This window comes from Oculina patagonica, chromosome 6, assembly GCF_052425735.1.
Source record: "Oculina patagonica isolate OP01 chromosome 6, crgOcupat, whole genome shotgun sequence".
Taxonomy (NCBI): domain Eukaryota; kingdom Metazoa; phylum Cnidaria; class Anthozoa; order Scleractinia; family Oculinidae; genus Oculina; species Oculina patagonica.
The window spans coordinates 16297545-16319652 of record NC_135763.1 but is presented as its reverse complement, the minus strand read 5'-3'; the positions used below and the strand labels follow the sequence as shown (position 1 = coordinate 16319652).

General features: G+C 31.3%; 1 protein-coding gene and 1 long non-coding RNA gene across 2 annotated transcripts in view; one reads left to right on the top strand and one right to left on the bottom strand.

The window, feature by feature from the left end:
- LOC144656053 (uncharacterized) overlaps window positions 1–22108 on the bottom strand; it is a 101285-nt gene that overhangs the window by 61014 nt on the left and 18163 nt on the right. The window lies entirely within an intron of this gene.
- LOC144656310 (uncharacterized) lies at window positions 189–21230 on the top strand. The gene is made up of 3 exons (XM_078516540.1): window positions 189–298; window positions 19911–20113; window positions 21156–21230. The coding sequence occupies exons 1-3, from the start codon at window positions 241–243 to the stop codon at window positions 21228–21230; spliced, it is 336 nt and encodes a 111-aa protein (XP_078372666.1). The 5' UTR covers window positions 189–240.

The window sequence follows — 22108 nt, the reverse complement described above, 5'->3', positions numbered from 1 at the left end:
ATATTTTTTTTTCTTTGGAGCTTAATAAAGAGCATGACTGTTATGCAACATGTCTTATTATCATGTCTACTCTGTCACAGGCGATGATTATTTTTTTTCGATTTCCCAGTAAACATTAATTTTGAGTCGCATCGTTCATGGTTTATGTGGGTCAACGATTCTTCAATCAGAAATATACATGTAGTCGGGTGCTTGGTTATTAAATAAATACTAATTTTAAAAGTTTCAGGTACAAAGAAAATGAATGTCTCTATTTATTCAACTCTTCTTTTGCTGCTTGTTGCTGCATTCATTTCCGGTAAGGTCAATAAATTCCTGTACTTTGCTCGTTTAACAATCCTTTACTTAATACTAAGTACACGTGATACATTGCTAAAAGGTTTCTTTACTCTCAAGAATTTGTAGCGAAAAGTCAGTGTCTTTAGAGTCCACGCAGCGAGCTTAGCTAGTGAAAATAGACTGTCCTCTCTTTACACAGCAACTTAGTTGTGGGCAGCGTTTTTTTCGTTATACCAAACTGTCATAATTTTTTTGAAGAAAAATTTATGAACTGTTCATCAGAAAAAGTTACATTTGTTTAACAGCACAAAAATCTCTATATGTGTTTTTCCTGCTCTGTTAAACGTCGTTCAACAACTTTCAGGCCCAATTATGCGATTTTCTCTTCCATAATTCGTTAGCGACATGTATAGTGTGTGCTAAGTGATCTTAAAGGGACATGGTCAGCATTTTCACGATATTTTAAGTCATTTTTCTGGTTACTTCCAAATTGAAGGAAACCTCAAAATAGTAGTTGTGTAATGCAGGAAAACAACAAAGGAGTAATTAAAACCCGAAAATAACCATGGATGGTTTCGTTTGACGAAGATTAAGACGGATTACGACCGACAAACTTGAAACAACTTGCCAGTTTTTTCAAGGTGAGTCGGTCCGTGACTGAGCTCATTTAAGTTTCTTCAAAATGCTGCGCTTTAATTAATTATAGTGGGCCATGTCACACGCGAAACAAAAATAATTTTGACAATCAAGTTTTAACCAAGTACGACGAGAAAAACCGCAGAACAATGTGCCATTCTCTAGTTTATTGCAGGCGCAATCTATCCACGAAGTAGTAATGTACTACACTCTGAGGCAAATTTGCCTTAGAGATGTAGTACATCACTACTGCCCGCCGACTGGAACAAATATGGGGACAAAAATGGATTCAAATATTGGAATCAAATATTGGAATCAAAACTGAAATTCAAGCCATGGAAAATCAAAACTGAAATTCAAACCCTAGAAAAAAAAGCCTGTAAAACCAAGCCTGAAAAACCAACCCTAGGTCAACCCTAGGATCAAAATAAAAAAATCTCTTATACTCTTTTTCAAAATTTTGGATACAGTGCTTTTAAACAAGCCGAGTTTTTATGCTGTTGTTATTATCATGGTAAATCTCTTGTACTGAATATCTGTTGTGAATTATCTTCTAAAACGATTATGATTTTTGTTATTTTTGAATTCATTTTTTCTTTTTCAAGGTTGGATAATACACTGTTTAAATCATTGTAAATGTTACATATGTATTTACTTGTTTCATTTTCTTCATTTAATAATTTTGTTAATGGCTTGCAATGTCCATCTTGTTTTAGTTTTTTTTCTAAATATACTAAAGTGTCTAGATTTTCATATACCCAATCTCCGAGTTTTGATAATTCTTTTAATGTTACGATATACTTCAGTGTGTTTATTGCGTCATCAGACATATTTTTGAATGTATCTGCTTTGAAACATATTTTCTTTAAATTTTCCATGTTTATTTTCATGTTGGTCATTTATCTATATATATAGTGTATGTTTTTATTTTTATGCGTTTTTTCATGAATCTCTTATACTCTTTTTTAAAAATCTTGCATCTTAGTGCGTTTAAAACAAACCTCGTTGACATAATGAAAATCAAAACCTAGGATCATAACCTAGGATAAACAGATGAGTTTGTCTTTAATATCCAAAAGGATATGATTCTATACAGCTATCTGATATGTATTTTATTGCGCGCTTATCATATCCAAAGCTGTATACCTTTTCCTCATATTTGTTAACAATTTGTTTACTCTGTCTTGTTATCTTATTTTCATTTACTAATGTGAGTTCTTTGATATCGCCCTTAACCATCTTAATCATATTTGTGTGATTTAGTATTTGTGAATTTTCATGATTAAGGGAAAAACCTTTAATAACACATTTCTGTTTATTATCGCCATATATGAAACTGTAGTTTTTAGGGCCACCGCTTACGAAGGTACCTTTTATAACCTTACCGTCTAACTCATCTGTTAAATCGCCTAGCATGTCGCCTGTTTCTATTACCTTACTATTTTGGGATTTGATATACACAATACTATCTGTATCAAAATATAATACCTGTTTATCCAAATAGTCAAGTTTTTCATACAACATTAACCGTGCACTGCTAGTTGTAAAACATGCTACAAAGATATTTGTATTATAGGAATTATCAACAAACTGATCCTTATAAGTGTAACTCATCTGTACCATCTCATCAGTTATGAGATTCATGTTTAAATTACCTATAGTATCGTCGAGAACTACTTGATAAAATTCATTTATATCAGTTACGTATTTGCATTGATTCATGTTATTTCGTTGACCAAATTTCCCCCATAGTGAGTTTAAGCACATTTTTGCAATAGCTCGTAAACCTGAATTTTCATGTAATTCACCTAATTCAATGTCTAAATTCTTTTTAACTTTATTTCTAAAAATCATCTCGTCATTGTTATTTTTAAAATTATATTTTGTTGATTCAAGTTTTAGCTTCATGAATTTTTTTATATAACCTTTGAATAGATCATCGGATGACTTCTCAAAATGCCAAACCTCATATATTTTTATAATTTTATAGCCTTTTTCAATGGCCTTATTTAGTTCATCTGTTGTCCATGTGCCTATAAATGCTCGCTCACTTTCACTATGTTGGCATTTTTCTTGTTGCTTTGTTTTCGCGCATGATAAACACAGAGGAAACATCAATTTTTCAGATTTTTCACATTTTATTTTCTGAGGTAAAACAGGATGGTATAATTCTCTTGGGGGTAAAATTTTACATTTTATGAATCCATAATATTTATCATCGTATTTATCAGGTGTTATTATTTTTTTAGGATGACCTATAGGATATTTTTTGTAGAACTGTACTGTTGGATATAACGAGCAGAAATCAACATATTTACCACATTCACCATCTTTGAATTTGTATAAGAGCTTGGAAGCATTAGTCCTACCTCCAAAAAATGCATCTCTAGGATTTAGTGGTTCAACAACTTCTCTATACCAATCATTTTTATAATATTTTTGGAAACATTTATCCTTTTTTAATTTACACTCCCACATCTCAATAAGATTGTAACCAACAGCTGTTATTTTGTTATTTTTAGCTTGTGTTTTATTATACAAAGTACCCATATCGCATTGATTCTTATTATTGATAACATCAGGCTTGTAACAATCTGGACAACCATGCCAGAAACAACCTTGAAATTCATAAACAGTATTTGTAGATTCACAAAAACCATCAACTTTTAATTCGTTATTGATAAGTTTTTCACCTCCTGTCAAAGCATGCTGGATCTTAATTTTATTTTTTTCAGCAATGTAATCAAGCCATGCGATACTTACTACACTATGTTTGTCTGTTTGAATAATATTATCAACTACAGCTATGGTATTTTTTGGCATATAATTCCCTCTGTAAATAGCCATGCAAACACCTGCTATAGTAATGTATTTTAATGGGTCAATATTTTCCTCTTTAATGAAATCTTGCCTGAATTTTAACATACACCTTCTTAATATATCAACGTCTGAACGACAGTAACCAATTAATTCTTTTTTGAAATCGAAAACATAATTTTCATTAACACGTTCATCATACCATTGAAGGAATTTCTGTCTATCATGGGTTTTCATTTGATTATAGCCGTAGTGCTTCATAGAAGGCATATTACCGATATAGTTTTGATTACAATTTTTGTTGAAATAATGTGGGAAATACCCTTTTTTCAACTCGTCTAAGCCAAATGTTTTTGGAAACGATTGTAGGGATTGTTGGATAAAATTCAAACTGTCGATTATTTTGATTCTTAACTGTGGTATCTCCATCATCATGATTTTTGCTCCATTGTAAATGCAATAAGGTTTGAATCCATTATCTATACACCATTTGAGAATAAAATGGGAATCGTACCCTTTGCTATTATGAGCTAGAAGGGTGTATCCTTTATATTTTTCATTTAGAATTCCATTACAAAAACTATTAATATCATTGAAGATTGATTCATTACCGTTGAAATCATGACAGATAGCTAGATTAACTTCGTGTAACCCAGTACTTTGTACACATTCGAAATCAAAAAATAAATATTTTTCATTATATGTTCTACATGAGTGGCAATAATCTTTTTTAGGAATGCTTTTATTTGATCTGCAAGGTTTTTTGCTATCTTTTATACAATTTCCTCCCTTGCATTTGATTTTTTTCATGAAACATTTATGTTTGCTTTCACAATATTTATTACAATTATTACACATTTTGAAACCGCATTTATGTATTTTAATATATGGTTTTAGTATGATTTGATTGCATTTTAAACATTTTGCTACACTGCTACATACTGAATCATCACTATCTTTTTTCGATCGGTTACTAGTATGGTTTTTGAAGCAAGTATTACCATGAAAAACACGATTGCATTGATTACATGTAACGTCTTTACCATTACATTTATTTCCATCTGGAAAATATTTGAAACAAGATAGACATTTTTGGGGGCATTTGTGTTTATCACGTCTCGTATAAGCTTTTTTACAAGAATGGCAGTAATATGCTACATCTAAAAAAGCTGTCATTGATTTTATGACATCAAAATGATTCCGTGTTTTGTATAAATAAATTTTGTCTGTTTTACCATTATTGGATGTATATATGATTTCATTGAACTGCTCAGAATCGATAATGTTAATCTCAATATCTAAATGTGATGCAAAGCTATTTACATCTTCTAAAGAATTTCCATAATCATTAATTTCAACATTAGCATTATTATGAAGTTCTTTGGCTTGAATTTGTTGTAGTTTTCGACTTTTATTGAATCCATCTTTCAACTGAGTTGTGGTGTAATTCTCAGGGTGTAAATTAGCATAAGCTGTTACAATGGCTCTTGCTAAGCATAATGTATCATTATTTTTTATCGTAATAATACATTGTTTTCTATTCACTGTTTGTTTTGATAAATATAACCGCCCTTTACCTGAAGGTATTTTAACAGATTGAATAATTATTTTGCAATTTTCTAAATTTATTTCTTTATACTCCAACGTATTGATTACATCTAAAAGTTGATTTAACTTGAAATCAGAAACTTTTAACAATTTTGTTGAAATCGGATGTGTTAATTCATTATTTGAAATTACCAATCTGAACCTATCATTTGGTTTTAACTGTCTTTTCTTTATTGTCATTTTAACCATTTTTTCAAAGACACTGAAAACGTCATTTTTATTACCTATGAAATTTTTGCGTACAATTATTTTAAATTCATTTGTGTAAGCATTGTACTTTTTATTTACCGTATTTCCGATTTCAGTTATTTTGAATAGAGGTTGGTCATTGGATGTTGAATCAAAAATGCTGTCATCGAAATTAAATTCATTTGAGACCTTAGTTCTAGGCAATGGAACAGGCTTTTTACTTCTTGGCAATGGCACAGGCTTGTAATCATCCCTAAATTCTAATGGTGGAAGAATTATGTTGTCTTCATAATCCTGAACCCTCTGTTTTACACTCTTACGAGGAGTTGGGATTGGGGGTCTCGGCTTGTAAACTCTTGGTTGGTTTGCTTTTAGTGATAATACAAGTTTTATGAGTTCAGTTTTAGATAATTTTTCTAGATCTAATTCATTCATATTAATATATGAGATATTTTTATCCATTTTTGTGTACTATATAAAATCACCAAACCTTTAAGTCCTTTTATAGTAAAAATTATTTTTGAGATTTTTTTGGTGCGTTTAAAAGATAACCAGAAATAAATATATTTTTGGTCACCTAAGGCGACAGATAACAGCAATTCATATATACTGTGCTATACAATATATAATTATATAATATTGCTTTATATGTTTTCAACTGGTATTATGTTGTATTGGTCTTCAATAGCCTTGATAACAGTATTTTTAATATGCTTCTTTGTCCTCATGTGCGAGTGCTTTCCAGCGAGCGTGTAGTCATGTTGACATGCATCACATATCCATGATTTGTTTAGCATATATCTGGTCTTGCTTTCCTTAATAGCGTTTTGTCTGTCTTCTTCATTATCGTATTTTTTATTTCGTCCCATTTATTATATACTATATATATATTTCTTTATATGTTTTTTATAGTGCGTTTAGATATAAACAGATAATTATTTTCTTTATTAATATATATAGAATGACTGATATAACATTAAATATCAAACACCTACTAGAAGCTGATCAAAGCTCGAATGATATAGCCTTCATTAATAAAATGTATTGTATTCAGAGCATCCTTAAAACAAATATTTGTATTATTAAAATGCTATCTTCAGACCTGAATAGCAGATCTGAAATATCAAATGAAGACAAAAATCATGTACGTTTAAAGTGTATACCTGAAGACCAAAAAAGACGACGTGGAAGACCTCGTAAAGATCAACATTAAATAAATAATTATTCAGTTTACGGTTTTAGCCATAAGTTATAAATGATTAATGACTAAACCATTGACCGAAAATACCTGCTGACGCGTCAGCAGGTATTTTAATCTGGTGTGATTTCTATTGACCAATCATATTTCAACAAATTTTACTCAAAAAGTTTACACAAAAGTTTACACAAAAGTTTACACAAAAGTTTACTCAAAAGTTTACTCAAAAAGTTTATTCTGAAATTTACTGCCAAAAACAGCTGTGCCGTGAAGTTATGTGTGTTATATATATAATGGTTTGTAATTCTGAAATCCACTATGATTTAAAAATTTTAAAAGAACCTATATGCCATTTATGCGATCAACTATTGATAGAAGGTAACAAGGATGCTGAGCCATGCTGTAGTAAGCAGGATATGTCAAATCAAAACGGTATAAATGTTTGTATTAATTGCGGTTTGGTTCATGGTTCTATTTATTACAATGAGTTCATTGATTTTTACAAGAACAGAAATAAGATATGGCGTAAAAGCATCTATAATCGTAAATACCACATTGAGAATGTTTTAAACGATTTATGTATTAAAAATGGAGTTCAATTGTCTCATGATAATCGCGATAAAATTTATAAAATATTTCATGAGATTGATAGTATTCTTCCATCTATAAATAAACTCCGAAGACGAATGATAAGCACTAAATATATCCTCAGGCAGTTATTTAAATTGCTTGATCTTCCTTTTGAGTTTATAAAGGTTTCAAAATCGATAAAAACGCTTGAATTTTATAATCGATATTGGGCAAATATTTTAGCATTAAAATCGTCCCAGATCGCACGGATTATTTGGTAAATTTATCATCATACTTGAGCAGATACCGATCGATTATTGGACCGGTATCGCATATATAATCGTCAATGCTTTTCATTGTATTTAGGATGCTAGACGGATTATAATCGCCACTTCTCATAGCGCCTTTAATAGAGTTCAAAAGGTGTTGATAGCTTTGGTAAGCATATATGGAGTTATGAATTTTTAGTTCGAGATTCTTATGTATCATCAAAGCCTGAATCAATAATGAAATTGTTGATATTGTGATCAAAGCAATACCACCAGTCGCTATAGAGGAGGCGAATCCGCTTGATGCAAATATGATAGACAATGAATTCCCTAATAATTTCCATTTTTTGAAACGTTTAACAGCCTGCTTGTAAGCCCAACATTTTCGATGATATGTTTGATAATAAGCTTTCAATTCTATAATTTGGTCTTCAGTCAGTTCGCTTGATATATGGTTCCATGTAAATATGCATTTTCGATGTTTAGTCATATATATTAGTTATATATGATTTTTTTGTTTTATCATTTTGTCATTTTAGCATTGCGCTTGTTCTTTATTGTGTAATACAGCTTCCTAATGTTTTGAATTAATCTCTCAATAGAATCAATAATATTGCTAACCAATTTCACTGTTTTCATATAAGTGAATTAGATTAAATCGATTTATTCAAAGAATACATCGTATGTTTTATCTGAAAATTGAATTTTATGATAGATGGGCCCATTTATCGGGTATATATTTTTACTAAAACCGATTCTTTGTACAAAGTAATCTGAAGAAATTTTAATGCTAGATGTATTGATATTAAACCCAGAAAATGTTTGATCAATACTCATAACATTATTGCAAACAGCGATTCTAAATTGATCCTGTATCTTTGTATACCAGAGATTCATATATTTACCTATATAACCATCTCTAATTTGCTCTGTATATGAATCTAGATCATAATCGAGGAATAGCTTATTATGCTCCACTTTAACCCACGGAAAACTAAAGCTATCACCATCGATAAATTCAATTTTAATCCTTTTATTATCACTGGGCTTATAGTCATATTTAAATCCCATATAAAAAGTCCAGTTATCAGCGTGAGTGATATTTGTATTTAAATTAATTTTAAAAACACCAAAAAAACCATTCTTCGGATCAAAATCTGCTAACAATTTTGTGGGATTAAAGACAAGATTATCATTTAATCCAGACAATACAGCTCCGTTGCTATCTGACATGATGAAATTTGATGGATCTAATAAATCAAAAAAGTATTCAAACACCTCATTATAATAACTTTTGGGTTGGAGTGATAATATTTTTGTTTCAAGATAGGCCTTAAGATTATCATTGAAGCTATTCAGTTGTTTATAATTGACGGCTTGGCTATCACTATTTCCCTCTAAAACGCCATAAATAGCTTTATTATCCATATTGATGGCTGTGTTGAAATTAATTTGGTCATTAGCTATATAATATATTTGATCATAAATACTTGGTTCGACATTGGATTGATGGCCAGATATACCATAAACAGTAAAATATGTTTGTAGTTTTTGATCATAAGAGCTTCCAGGCATATTTTTCATGACTATATCAATATATAGGTAATTATTCCCAATGTTTTGACTTTTTGTGAATTGACTTATTAACCTGATATACTTTTGTGTTTTAAACGTTTTTCTGCTAACGTTATGAATAGTTTCTATGGATGATGTGCCATATATTTCCAAACTGTCAGGGTCAATATCATCACTAACCCACATAATCTCAAGAACAGCAGTATATTGATCATTGGTCAATAAATACAGATTTAGTCCAATTCTTGAACTGTAATAGCCTTTAGAATTGTCAAGCAATAATTTCATGTCAACAACCTTTTTATTTACCTTATGTGGTGAATTTTGAAAGGTTACAACATGCCCCAATTCGACATCATCTTCTTGACTCACTTGTGCATTGGGATCATCCATTATATATTTGAATTTATTTTCACCATTAGCTGATTGAACATGACTTTCACCAACATAATCAAGCATGTATTTTTTGTTTACAGCGTCTGTATCATTGCTTGGGTCTTTTAGATGTGTTATATTATACCCACCCATATCGAGATTTGCCTGCATCATGTTACTACCGTGAATATTGAGCCTATTTTGTATGTTTTGAGCTAAACCATTACCAACAACCTTCGTTAAAAAAGTACTGTCGGCATATATTTTGGAAGCCTTGCTCTGAAGGGTATTAGCTAAAATAGCACCTGTTTTCTTCGTTAGAAAAGTATTGTCGGCATATGTTTTATCGGCTTTAAGCGCGTCTCTGGAGTCAATATATTCTTTATTCATTACGTTTGACATATTGCTGTATCCTTGATCAAAATTCGGAACATTTATTATGCTGTTAAACGTTTGTTCGTTATTGATACTAAGATCGGCTTTATTTTGTATTTTACTATCTATTTTTTGTTCAAGGTTGGTGTCCATTAAATCAACGTATTCTTTCGATACTAGACTTGTTTTTTGGTACAATCCGTCATAGTACGGTGCACTGTTGTTTATCGTTGCTTGGTTGGCATCGAAATCGTTTCCAGCAACATCTTTTGTCAAACAATTCAATTTAAGATATCCTTTGTTGACACCTGAAGACAAATCAAGAGCATACGAATCGTAATCGGCGTCGATGGCTACATCGGATTGAGTCTTTAACCTGAATATCTTTTTGTTATCCATATCGAAATCAGCTCCCAGTTGTTTAAAACCAATTGCAGGTTTTGCACTTTGAGAATATTTGGTATGCATAAAATCATTTTCGTCATTAATGTAACCCATTTTATGTTAATATGTTAGATTAAATCTTCTCATCGAAATTTTTTGTTATGAATTTACGTGGTTTATCAATATATAAAAAGCTGAATGGGTCTTTAGTTGCTTGCTCGTATAGCTCTTTTGGAATACTGTTTTCACGGCATATCAGTGACCTCTCATTAGCACTTGGGAATTCGTAAATACAGAAATGCGAACAGTTAAGTCTTATGTCTTTTTTCGTTTTAAAATAGCTTTGAGACAAATATATCACGCTACAGTTTTTATGTCTCCCTTGTATAAAATAATCGATTAATGGTTTTTGATTTTTATCACAAACATAATCGTCAAATATCACGAGCTTTTGATTATCATCATTTAGTTTAGAAACAGGAATTATTTGGTCGTTACTAGCTTCAATAATGTTATAACCAGCTTCATCGCTTATTGGTTGGAACACATTGATAAGATTCTGGTATTTAGACTGATCTAAATTTTTTGCATATAAATATATTTTATCGAAATATAATAAATTGTAAATCATATGCATTAAAGTATTAGTCTTTCCCATATTACTCGGAGCACAAAGTAGCATACGAAAACATTGATTTGGCATGAAATCGTATACTTGTTTAAAGTTCGAGACTATATCGTCTTCAGTGTCATAATTTGGTATTTTCATATTATATATATCAGTTATATAATATGAAAGACGCCTGAAAGACTGATGAAAGACCGATGAAAGACTTCTGGAAGACCGATGAAAGACTGATGAAAGACTTCTGGAAGACTGATGAAAGACTGATAATAATCTACACTAATATATATAAATGAGTCTATTAGCTTGGCAAAAAATTGCTGATCAAAAAGAAGAAGTTGAAAATCAAATCAAGAATATTAATAATCAAATAATGTCTTCAAAATTGGCAGATGAATTAGGCCAAATCAAATTCACAAAAATGTTTAAACCAGTAACATCTCGTCTCGATACACAAATTGAAGCAACTAAAAAGTTGAATAATAAAGGGTTAAAAGAGCTTGACCCTCTTCCAGAATTTCCAATTGATGAAGATGAGGATGAAGATGAAATGCCAAATTATCCACCCCCGACACCCATTGATGAAGCTCAAACAGAAGATGAATATGAAATGCCCGATTTTGATCCACCGCCACCCATTGATGAAGCTCAAACAGAAGATGAAGATGAAATGCCCGATTTTGATCCACCACCCTCAATAGAACAGAAGAGAAAAAAATGGGACACAAGTGCTAATCAAAAGGAGTTAGATCGTCAAAGGGAATCTCTCGCCGAAGAAAGGCGTCAGGTTAGTGTTTTATTAGGCAAACTGAAGAAAAGTGGTAAAAATATGATCAAATCTGGTAAATACAAAGGAAAATCATATAATGACCTGTTGGAAATAGATGAAGATTTTACAAACCAAATTGATAGAATTGAAAACCAGTTGTTATTAACTAAGCATAAAATACAACGTATGGAGTACAAACGGGTTCCTTTCTCAGCTTCGGATTTACAGGAAAAATCAAAAAAATTGAAAAAGACCCCCAAAAAAACTAAATATAAAAAAAAACCAACTATAGAGGAATCATTATTTGATAAGATAGATGCTATGAGAAGGGACACAGCGCCTGATTCTGATAGAGAAGACGATGAATGGGAAGGTGGTGGTCTAGCCAATAATTATAAGGCTATTTATTACAGAGACCCTGAAAAACTTATTGAAAAACTGGATGTAATTTGCGGAAGCATTAACGCTGGGAATACGAGTTATGAATTAAAAAACCAAGGTATTACAATATTGGATGAACTGTTAAGAGTGAAAAGAATTACAAAGCGTCTATATGAAAAAATTTATAACAACTATTTTATCTAATTTAAATATATATAATGGAGAAGCATTTAATACTTAGTTCATTCAGGGCGAAAAGACAAGCCAATAATTATAATCAGAAAGCACATGATTTTACAATTTATCTTGACCAGCCTTTATTCCTTGATCCAAACAAAAATTATGAAATGGCGTTGGACGAAATAATCAGTATGACGTATAGTTGGTATAACGTGACAGCATCATTCGGTAACAATAAAATAAGATATCGAAAAACAACAGGTAGTGATACAAGCTTTAAAGATATCGTTTTTCGAGATGGTATGTATTCATATAGTGACATCGATACTTTTTTAAAAAATGCAGTGGGTAAATACGATGATGATAATTATATATTTGAAGTCAAGTTTGATTTATCATTATTCAAAGCAATAATAACCATAGCACCAAATTATGAGTTGGATCTATCTGTTTCAGACTTTAATTTGATACTGGGTTTTGATAAGAAAATTTTATCAGCTGGAAGCAACATCAGTGACCATATACCCGATTTGACGAGGAGCGTTGATATGATATGCATCCATACTGATTTAACCAGTAGATCCTTAACAGATGAATCAAGAGATGTATTATTTTGTTTTAGTATAATAGCACAAGGAATCCGTAGATCATTCCCTTTCACTCTTGAACCAAGACGACTGAAATTTTCACCAATTAATAAAAATAGTATTGATTCAATCAGACTATATATAACCGATTCGTATAATCGTCCCATTGATTTAAATGAAATCGATACGGCGTTTCATATCGTTATCAAAGAGGTGAATTAATCTAAACTAATAATATAAAATGAATCGAGTATACGAATGGTCAAAATTTTATAACCCTAAAAAAGGTTTATATCAATATCGCCATAAAGGATCAGGTTTAATAACTAATGATTTATCAAATATCGGACAATATTCTAAAAAAATGATAAAAGATATCAATAAATCACCAATAATCAAAGCACAAAAGAAAAGTTTAAAAACCGTGTTAAATAGAAGTGAAAAAGCTGGGGATCTTATTTTGAAACGATTAGCACAATTGAAGTAAATTATATAATCTAATAATATAAATGAGTTTCAGAAGCATAGAAAATGTTGAAAAAGTTGATTATCTCAGATTCAATCTGCAAACACCTATTATTCAGCCGGCAAATGGCTTATATCAGGAAAAAACAGGGTATATATTCAATATGACCGATCGCTCTTCATGGTTCGATTGGTATAACGGATACTTTATCGTCAAATACAAACTTCAGAAAAAAGAAGATGGAGCAAATATTATCGCCAATGTTTTAGCTACCCCTATTTTAACCTCAACGATAAATGATAGTTCCAGTATTATAAATCACATTATGATAACTTCAGGAGGTAAAAAACCTTACGATGGTAATGACCTGCATAAAATCTGTTTCATAAAAGGATTGCTTGAATTTTCTGATGACTATAGTCGTACAGTAGCTAGCAATTTTAATTGGTATCTTGACGATAGAGCTGCATTAGTGGGCAATTTGACAACAGCCCCAAAAGTAGGAGCAATTAAAAGAGCTGAATTGTGCGCAGAATCAAAAGACGTATATGCTTGTATTCCGTTGAATAGGTTTTCCATTTTTCAAGAACTACGAGATAAAATGATACCACCTATGCAAATCGAACTAAACATAACACTAAATGATGATAGAGAGTTTATTTACAGAGTTGGGGGTGATGAAACACGATATGTTGTTTTAGATTTTCAGTTATGGTTACCACGTTTGAATTTTACATCAGCAGGACAAAAATTAGTGAATAGTAGTTTTTTAACAGCAACAAAATGGACATATTTAAGAGAGTTTATTAAGCATTCATCACCAACAACAGCAATATCCGGAATATATCAAATTACTCCTGCTATTAAAAATCCAAAGCATGTTTTTGTTTATCTGCAAAGAAACAAGTCAAATAATGAATTACAAAATCCCTTTATTTTTGATACTTTTAAAATAAATGCGGGTGATGATGCATGTAAACTTTCCACTTGCCGTTTGCAACTTGGTACTTCGTTTTTTACTCCAGAACTAGAGTATGATTGTGATTACAAACCAAGATTGTATAATGACATTCTTGAATATGCATACAGAACCTCTGACTATAATACAGGAGTGCAGTTAAATTTACAGAATTACTCTGAATTATTTCCGATAATATATTTTGATTTACGAAATCATAAGGAATCGGTTACTGATGATCCAAAACAGTTATTGTTTCATTACAGATTGAATGTACAAGCTACTGACGATTATATGATATACGCTGTAGTTCTTTATGAAGAAAAAATTGTAATTGACAAAATTGGAAATGAACTTATTTTTATGTAATATTTAATCTAACACTATTATATATAGAGCAAGACTATGAGCACAAAATATATTTCAACATATATTCCTTTAACAGAAGGCCAAATGAAAAAGCTAGCCAGAGCAATCAAAAATTCAAGTGAAGTGAGTTTATTGATTGATAAGCATCAGATCAAAAAGAAGGGTAATACTGAGTTATACCTTACAAAAAGACAAATAACACGGCATAATAAAGTAAAAAGTGAGGGTAAAGGCATTACATTGAGTTTATCTAAAACACAAATAAGTAAAATTCGAAAGGTAATTGGAAAAGGAATACAAGTCACTCCTGATAAAGGAGGGTCCGGTATGCAAATAGAATACCCTTATTATTCACCACAAATCATTAGGAAACAAAGATCAAAAAACGGTGGCAAAATTAAACTACCAAATAAGAGAAATGCATTATCTTACAGACCGCCACCATTCATCGGTTCTTGGGGTGAATATGATAAATTTCTTAGAACAGGTGGATTGGTGCTTCCAAAAAAAAAGATCTTGAAACCAAAAAAAAAGTAAAAAAACCTACATTTATCAAAAAAGCTCTAAGTAACAATGATCTAATGAGATGGTGTAAGTATTTAAATATTAATATCACAGGGATATACAGCAGAGATGAACACATGCCTAAAAAACATAGCCCATGTATCATTAATTTAGACAGCTATGAAGGTGTTGGTAGCCACTGGGTTGCCTGTGTTTCTAGTGTTAAAAAAGACATATTGTGGTACTTTGATAGCTTCGGAATGCCATACCCAAATGAATTTAAAATGAGAGCTGAGAAAGATGGGATAAAACAAGTTTTGTATAATAACACACAATATCAGAATATCAAATCAGTACTTTGTGGCTATTATTGTATTTATTTCTTGCATCAAGCATTGGTTTATGATAGAGAGTATCATGATATATTAATGCAATTATCAATGACTGACACAATGTACAATGAACGTTTTATAAGCAATTATTTCAAAAATATGTAATCATATTATATATGAAATCGTATTGTGTGAAACAAAGAAAAATAACAAATTGCGTACCTAATTCTGAACAATATGTAAGATCAAAGAACGGAAGACTTATGTTGCGTTGCGTTTGCTTAGAATGCAAAATCATTAAAACCAAATTTGTCAGTGAGAAAAAAGGACGAGGAGTTGGACAAACCATTAACAAAAAGATTGGTGATAAAATTCCAGGGTTTCAACAGGCTCAAGACATGGCGTCGGCTATCATGGCAGTTACGGGAGCTGATAAAGATCTATTTAAAAAATATTGGCGCGGTGACTTTGCTAAAGGTATATTTAATAAAAAAAGCGGGATTCAGACATCTAATTTTTGGAAGCCCGCTGGAGCATATAAAAATGAAAATCTCGACCCAAAATGCAATTTCAGTGAGTATAAAAATGGAAAATGGATAAATCATTATTGCGATTAAATATCTAATCAATATATATATAATGTGCCAATCGTATTGTCTATCATGTAAAAAACAAACCAAATCATTAAACTCTAAAAAGGTAAAAGCTAAAAATGGTCGGCTTATGGAAAAATCAGTTTGTCAAATATGCAGGAAGAATAAGAGTAAATTTATTAAAGGAGGTGCTATTTCAAAGCGTAAGCCCCCTTCTGCTATTGAATATGACATGAGAGGTTCTGGCATTGATATTCAAAAACACTTATCAAAACTTGGAGAATTACATATGAGAACACCTACAGGAAAAAAGTACAATTATTGTGGACCCGGTACTAAATTAGAAGAAAGATTAGCTTCTAACGATCCTAAATATAGAGATCCAATAAACAATCTTGATAGCATATGTCAAATGCACGACATCGCATATAGTAATTCAAAATCACTAGCTGATAAACATAAGGCAGATGATCTTATGCTTAAGAGAATATCAAAAATACCATTTAAAGACCGTCCGTGGGGAACAACAGGGGTACAAGCTTTAATCGCTAGTAAAAGAAAAATCGGATTGGGTATAAAAAAAAGAAGCCAAAAAACGGAAAACGGCGTTGAGTAAAAATGATTGGTCTCAACAATTAGCCGATGAGTTACATAAACCAATCAGACGAAAATTTAAAACTAGAAGAGTAATATCAAATGGAATTGACGAGATATGGTCTGCTGATTTAGTTTTTATGGATAAACTTTCAAAATGGAATAAAGGTTATAAATATCTATTGACTATAATTGACGTATTCAGTAAATTCGCTTGGGCTATACAATTGAAAGATAAGAAAGGTGCATCAATAACTAGCGCTTTCAACAATATTATCATTAATGACAAGCGTAAACCTGAATATCTCTGGGTTGATAAGGGATCTGAATTTTATAACAAAACATTCAAGGAATGGCTAAAGCAGAATGATATCAAGATGTATTCCACTTTTAATGAAGGTAAAGCTGTTGTTATTGAGAGATTTAATAGAACTTTGAAAAATAAAATGTACAAACAGTTTACTATTCAAGGTAACACACAGTATCTTGAAATGCTACCCATACTGGTAAAAGAATACAATAATACAAAACACAGTTCAATAAAGATGACACCAACAGAAGCTTCAAAGGAAAAGAATCAAGGAATTGTATATCTTAACCTATACGGTGATATGGAGCCATTATCAGCAAAACCCAAATTTAAGGTTGGTGATAAGGTCCGAATATCTAAATATAAACGAAAGGTGTTCGACAAAGGCTATACTCCTAATTGGTCAGAAGAGATATTCATCGTTGATAAGATCCAATACACTAATCCAATAACTTATAAATTAAAAGATTTGAATAATGAAGAAATACAAGGTAGCTTTTACGAGTCCGAACTATTGAAAGCAAAACAAGAAGTATTTCGTATTGATAAAGTAATTCGGCGGAACTATAAGAAGAAACAAGCTTTAGTGAAGTGGAAAGGTTATAGTGATGAATTTAATAGTTGGATACCAATCAAGGATTTACAACATATTTAAACGCACTACAGCTGTTCAAGCTATGATAGCTGGTAAAAGAAAAGTTGGCCTTGGGACAAAAAACCGTCAAGTAAAGAAAACTAATAAAAAGAAATAGCTAATGAATTTAACAACTGGATTTCTATGAAGGATTTAATATATAAATATATATTAAATATATTTATATATCAATCAAAATATAAAAACAAGAATTTAGTTGGCAGTAATATCATATATTTGTTCACCTAACACAAATAAAATATCAGACCAGTATCTTTGATTAAATTCTTGTGTTTTTTGTTGTTTACTAACTTTAATATAATCACTTGGTATATTTAGATGTTGAAATATCCTCTTTAACAAATAACGAACACTTATAAGTCTTTGTCTTTCTTTTTTCATATTTCTGTCTTTTGTTATAAATTTATTTATAAAACTACGATTTACAAAAATTAATTGATAGATTTTATTTATTTTTTCCCTTTGATTATCACTAATCAAAATTTTATTATCAGTGCTTAATTTATCAATTATTTTATTGATATGGTAAAGGTTATTATTCAGTTTTTTTTTATATGTTTTATTCATTTCACGTTCTAATTCATTCCATTTTTCAACGCTCATACGATTTGTTGTCATCAGATCCCACATTTCAGTATAATTAAATTTATCTAACATAACTTTTCTATATAATAATAAAACATTATAATTTTATATAACTTTTAATAGTGCGTTTTAATCAGCATTTTTATTAGACCTATTTTTATTTTTATGATAAGCAAATGAGATTAGAAACACGGGTATCGAAATTATTACCATTTTTGGCATCTTGAATCAATTCTGAGAATAAAAGTTTATTTTATGACAAACGTTTATATAAAAGTTTGTATAAAAGTTTATTGTAATATGATTGGTTAGTTAATATAAACAATAGAACATTCGAATCTATTGTATTGAACCAAATATTATGAAACCATGACAATAATGCAGATGTTTAACCTTGAACTATAAAATATTAATCACCATAATTTTAAAAAAGTCATAAATATATATAAAAAATAACGAATCACAAGAAATATATAACATTAAAAATTTACCATAACTGTCGGTTAAACGCACTAAGATGCAAGATTTTTAAAAAAGAGTATAAGAGATTCATGAAAAAACGCATAAAAATAAAAACATACACTATATATATAGATAAATGACCAACATGAAAATAAACATGGAAAATTTAAAGAAAATATGTTTCAAAGCAGATACATTCAAAAATATGTCTGATGACGCAATAAACACACTGAAGTATATCGTAACATTAAAAGAATTATCAAAACTCGGAGATTGGGTATATGAAAATCTAGACACTTTAGTATATTTAGAAAAAAAACTAAAACAAGATGGACATTGCAAGCCATTAACAAAATTATTAAATGAAGAAAATGAAACAAGTAAATACATATGTAACATTTACAATGATTTAAACAGTGTATTATCCAACCTTGAAAAAGAAAAAATGAATTCAAAAATAACAAAAATCATAATCGTTTTAGAAGATAATTCACAACAGATATTCAGTACAAGAGATTTACCATGATAATAACAACAGCATAAAAACTCGGCTTGTTTAAAAGCACTGTATCCAAAATTTTGAAAAAGAGTATAAGAGATTTTTTTATTTTGATCCTAGGGTTGACCTAGGGTTGGTTTTTCAGGCTTGGTTTTACAGGCTTTTTTTTCTAGGGTTTGAATTTCAGTTTTGATTTTCCATGGCTTGAATTTCAGTTTTGATTCCAATATTTGATTCCAATATTTGAATCCATTTTTGTCCCCATATTTGTTCCAGTCGGCGGGCAGTAGTGATGTACTACATCTCTAAGGCAAATTTGCCTCAGAGTGTAGTACATTACTACTCCACGAAAATGCTTCCAGCCTTGTGTTGGCAAGCAATCGCGATATCGAAAGTGTTCAGTCACATACAAACAACGACGATTCACGTGCTAAAAGAAATGCTCCCATACAAAATGAATGTTCGTCGCTTTATATCGCTTCAGTATCCCATCTGGAAATTAACCTGGAAAAAATTACTCTCTTTGCGCGCATTTTTTCGGCTGCTTGAGAAATGAGCGAGATAGAGTGATAATTGCAATGTCTGTCATTGGTAGTTATTTTTATAAAAAAAAAATTCCTTGACGCTACACGAATCTCTGCGGAGCTTCGCAATCAGTACGAAAATCTCTGGCGACACTCAAGCTGAAGAATGATTAATTTCGCAAGCTAAAATAGCACCAGTTCACCTTGACGTTGCTACTGCTTTGCTTTGATTTACCTCTTAGATCGACAAGTGACTGGCAAATGTGGAGAAAGTATAGCCGATACACCATGGGCAGCCTGTCTTGTTGCCGAGGAAGGCGGTGGTTGTCCACACAATTTCAAGAAACTTGACGTTGATCACACTACCTGTTATTCAAGGGGTTATAGAACACCTCCTTTTAAGCCGCGAGTGTGTTGCCTTTTGACACCAGTATTTGAAGTTAAGGTAATTATAATATGCATTGCTATTCTTTTTCAATGTTCCAAGATCATGGATTGAAAATTAAGATAAGAAGCTGGTTGTTAAGAAAATCTTAGTTACCAGGTTAACTTTTTTTTATATTATTATTATTATTATTGCAACACCAAAACAAAAAACACTACTTACAAAGCAAAAACATACGCTAGTTACAATACTACTTACAAAAACAATACATATACTACACTACTTACTATACAATAATTTTATAAACTACAGTATTTATTACTACTATACAGGTTTTTTTTTTTTTACACAATTTTGCTTCATATATAATACACGCTTACACACTATAACACTACAAAAATTACAAATTTTCCGCCTAATTTTGAATTATCCTACTTTACCTACGATACTTAGGTTAACTTTTACAGCAGAGGCCATCCAGGGATTTCATTTATGTTTTGTCGTAAATTGTTATTCAATAACAACTTACTACAAAACATAAGTGAAATCCCTGGATAAAGAGGACCTTAAAATGTTTCCAATCGAAGGATTAAATCAGTGTGTCAATGAACAATACAAATGAGCTCATTTTCAGCATAAAATGAAGCAATCTCGTCCCCAAAGCCCTTTCGTTTCTCTTAGCCGGTTTGGCACAAGAAAACGGAGGGCTCTGGGGACATACCATTTTTGAATTAAATCGAATTTTTTTTTGATTGGCTGTTTGGAACAAAGAATTCCTAAACGGAAGTCGAAAACGTAACGACTTTCTCATACATTATTTTGAAACGTCATTACTGCATACATGAAGACCGGAAGTCCTAGAATCTAGGACTGGAAATCCTGTGTCCCCAGAGCCCTTCGTTTTCTTGTGCCAAGGCCCAACCGGCTAAAAGAAACGAAAGGGCTATGGGGACGAGAACGGAAATGAAGCAGCTTTAAACTGCAATTAAAATGAAACCATCTTGCTAAAAACAACGGATATCAACAGCGAAACTAAAAAGCCTTTTCAAAATGCGTCTTATTTCTATCAGTTAAGTGAAAGCTCCATGTTTTCTTTTCGCAGGTACAAAATGCGCCGTGCTTAGGAAGTGGTGCATCAAGTGATGACGTGGAAAAGAAAAGCCATAAGGACGATTGAGAATATGTGTTAAATAAAGACGATGCAAATAGTATCACAAACCATGTTTCTTTCCTCTTTTTCGTTTGTGTGCATGAGTCAAAGACCTATTTAAAAAACACTAGAAGAAAAATATTTTCTTGGCTTCACCTTATTTTCGAGGATAGCAGTTTACCCAAAGAGAGGATAAAAAGTAATCACCCATATAGGCCTTATTCCAAAGGTAATCTCTCTAAGGTTATTTTTAGACATGGTACCCAGTACCTCCGCGGATATAAACGCGCGTTGGGTGGATGTTCTCGCTCGTTTCCGTGGAGAATGCAAAGGCCAGAACATGGCGGTCGGCGGAGTAGGATAATTCTGGTCGTCTCCACGGAAACACGCGAGAACATCTACGCAACGCAAATTAACATCCGTCTCTTGCTTTGAAATAAGGCGTGTATGAGGGATTCACTCTCTTACCCTTGTTCCTCTCTTGTTTACCCTTAAAAGCTCGCTTACTTCATTTTTGGTTGTGGTCCAGGTACCCTGGAAAAGGAGGCTCTTTAGGACCATTTAACAGATACTCATTAGAGACGGAAAATTTGCAAAATATTATATCAGCTAGCACACACACGAAATAGTTGTATTAGTCTTTTAAATATTCATTTCGCTTTAATGTATGGCAAATTTCCACGAAAGAAGGGCCATAAAACAAATGTAGTGAACGAAAAACTCATGGAAAAAAACATGGAATTGAAAAAAAAAAAAAGGAGCTTAAGGTGATTCACTCGAAAAAGAAGTTATGATCAAATTTTCGCAGAAACTTTGCGCAGTTGCTAATTACGTCTAGTACATAAAAAATAAAGTAAAAGGGAGGGTGTCACCATGCCCGTTTTCCCGCTACATGGTCATTATTT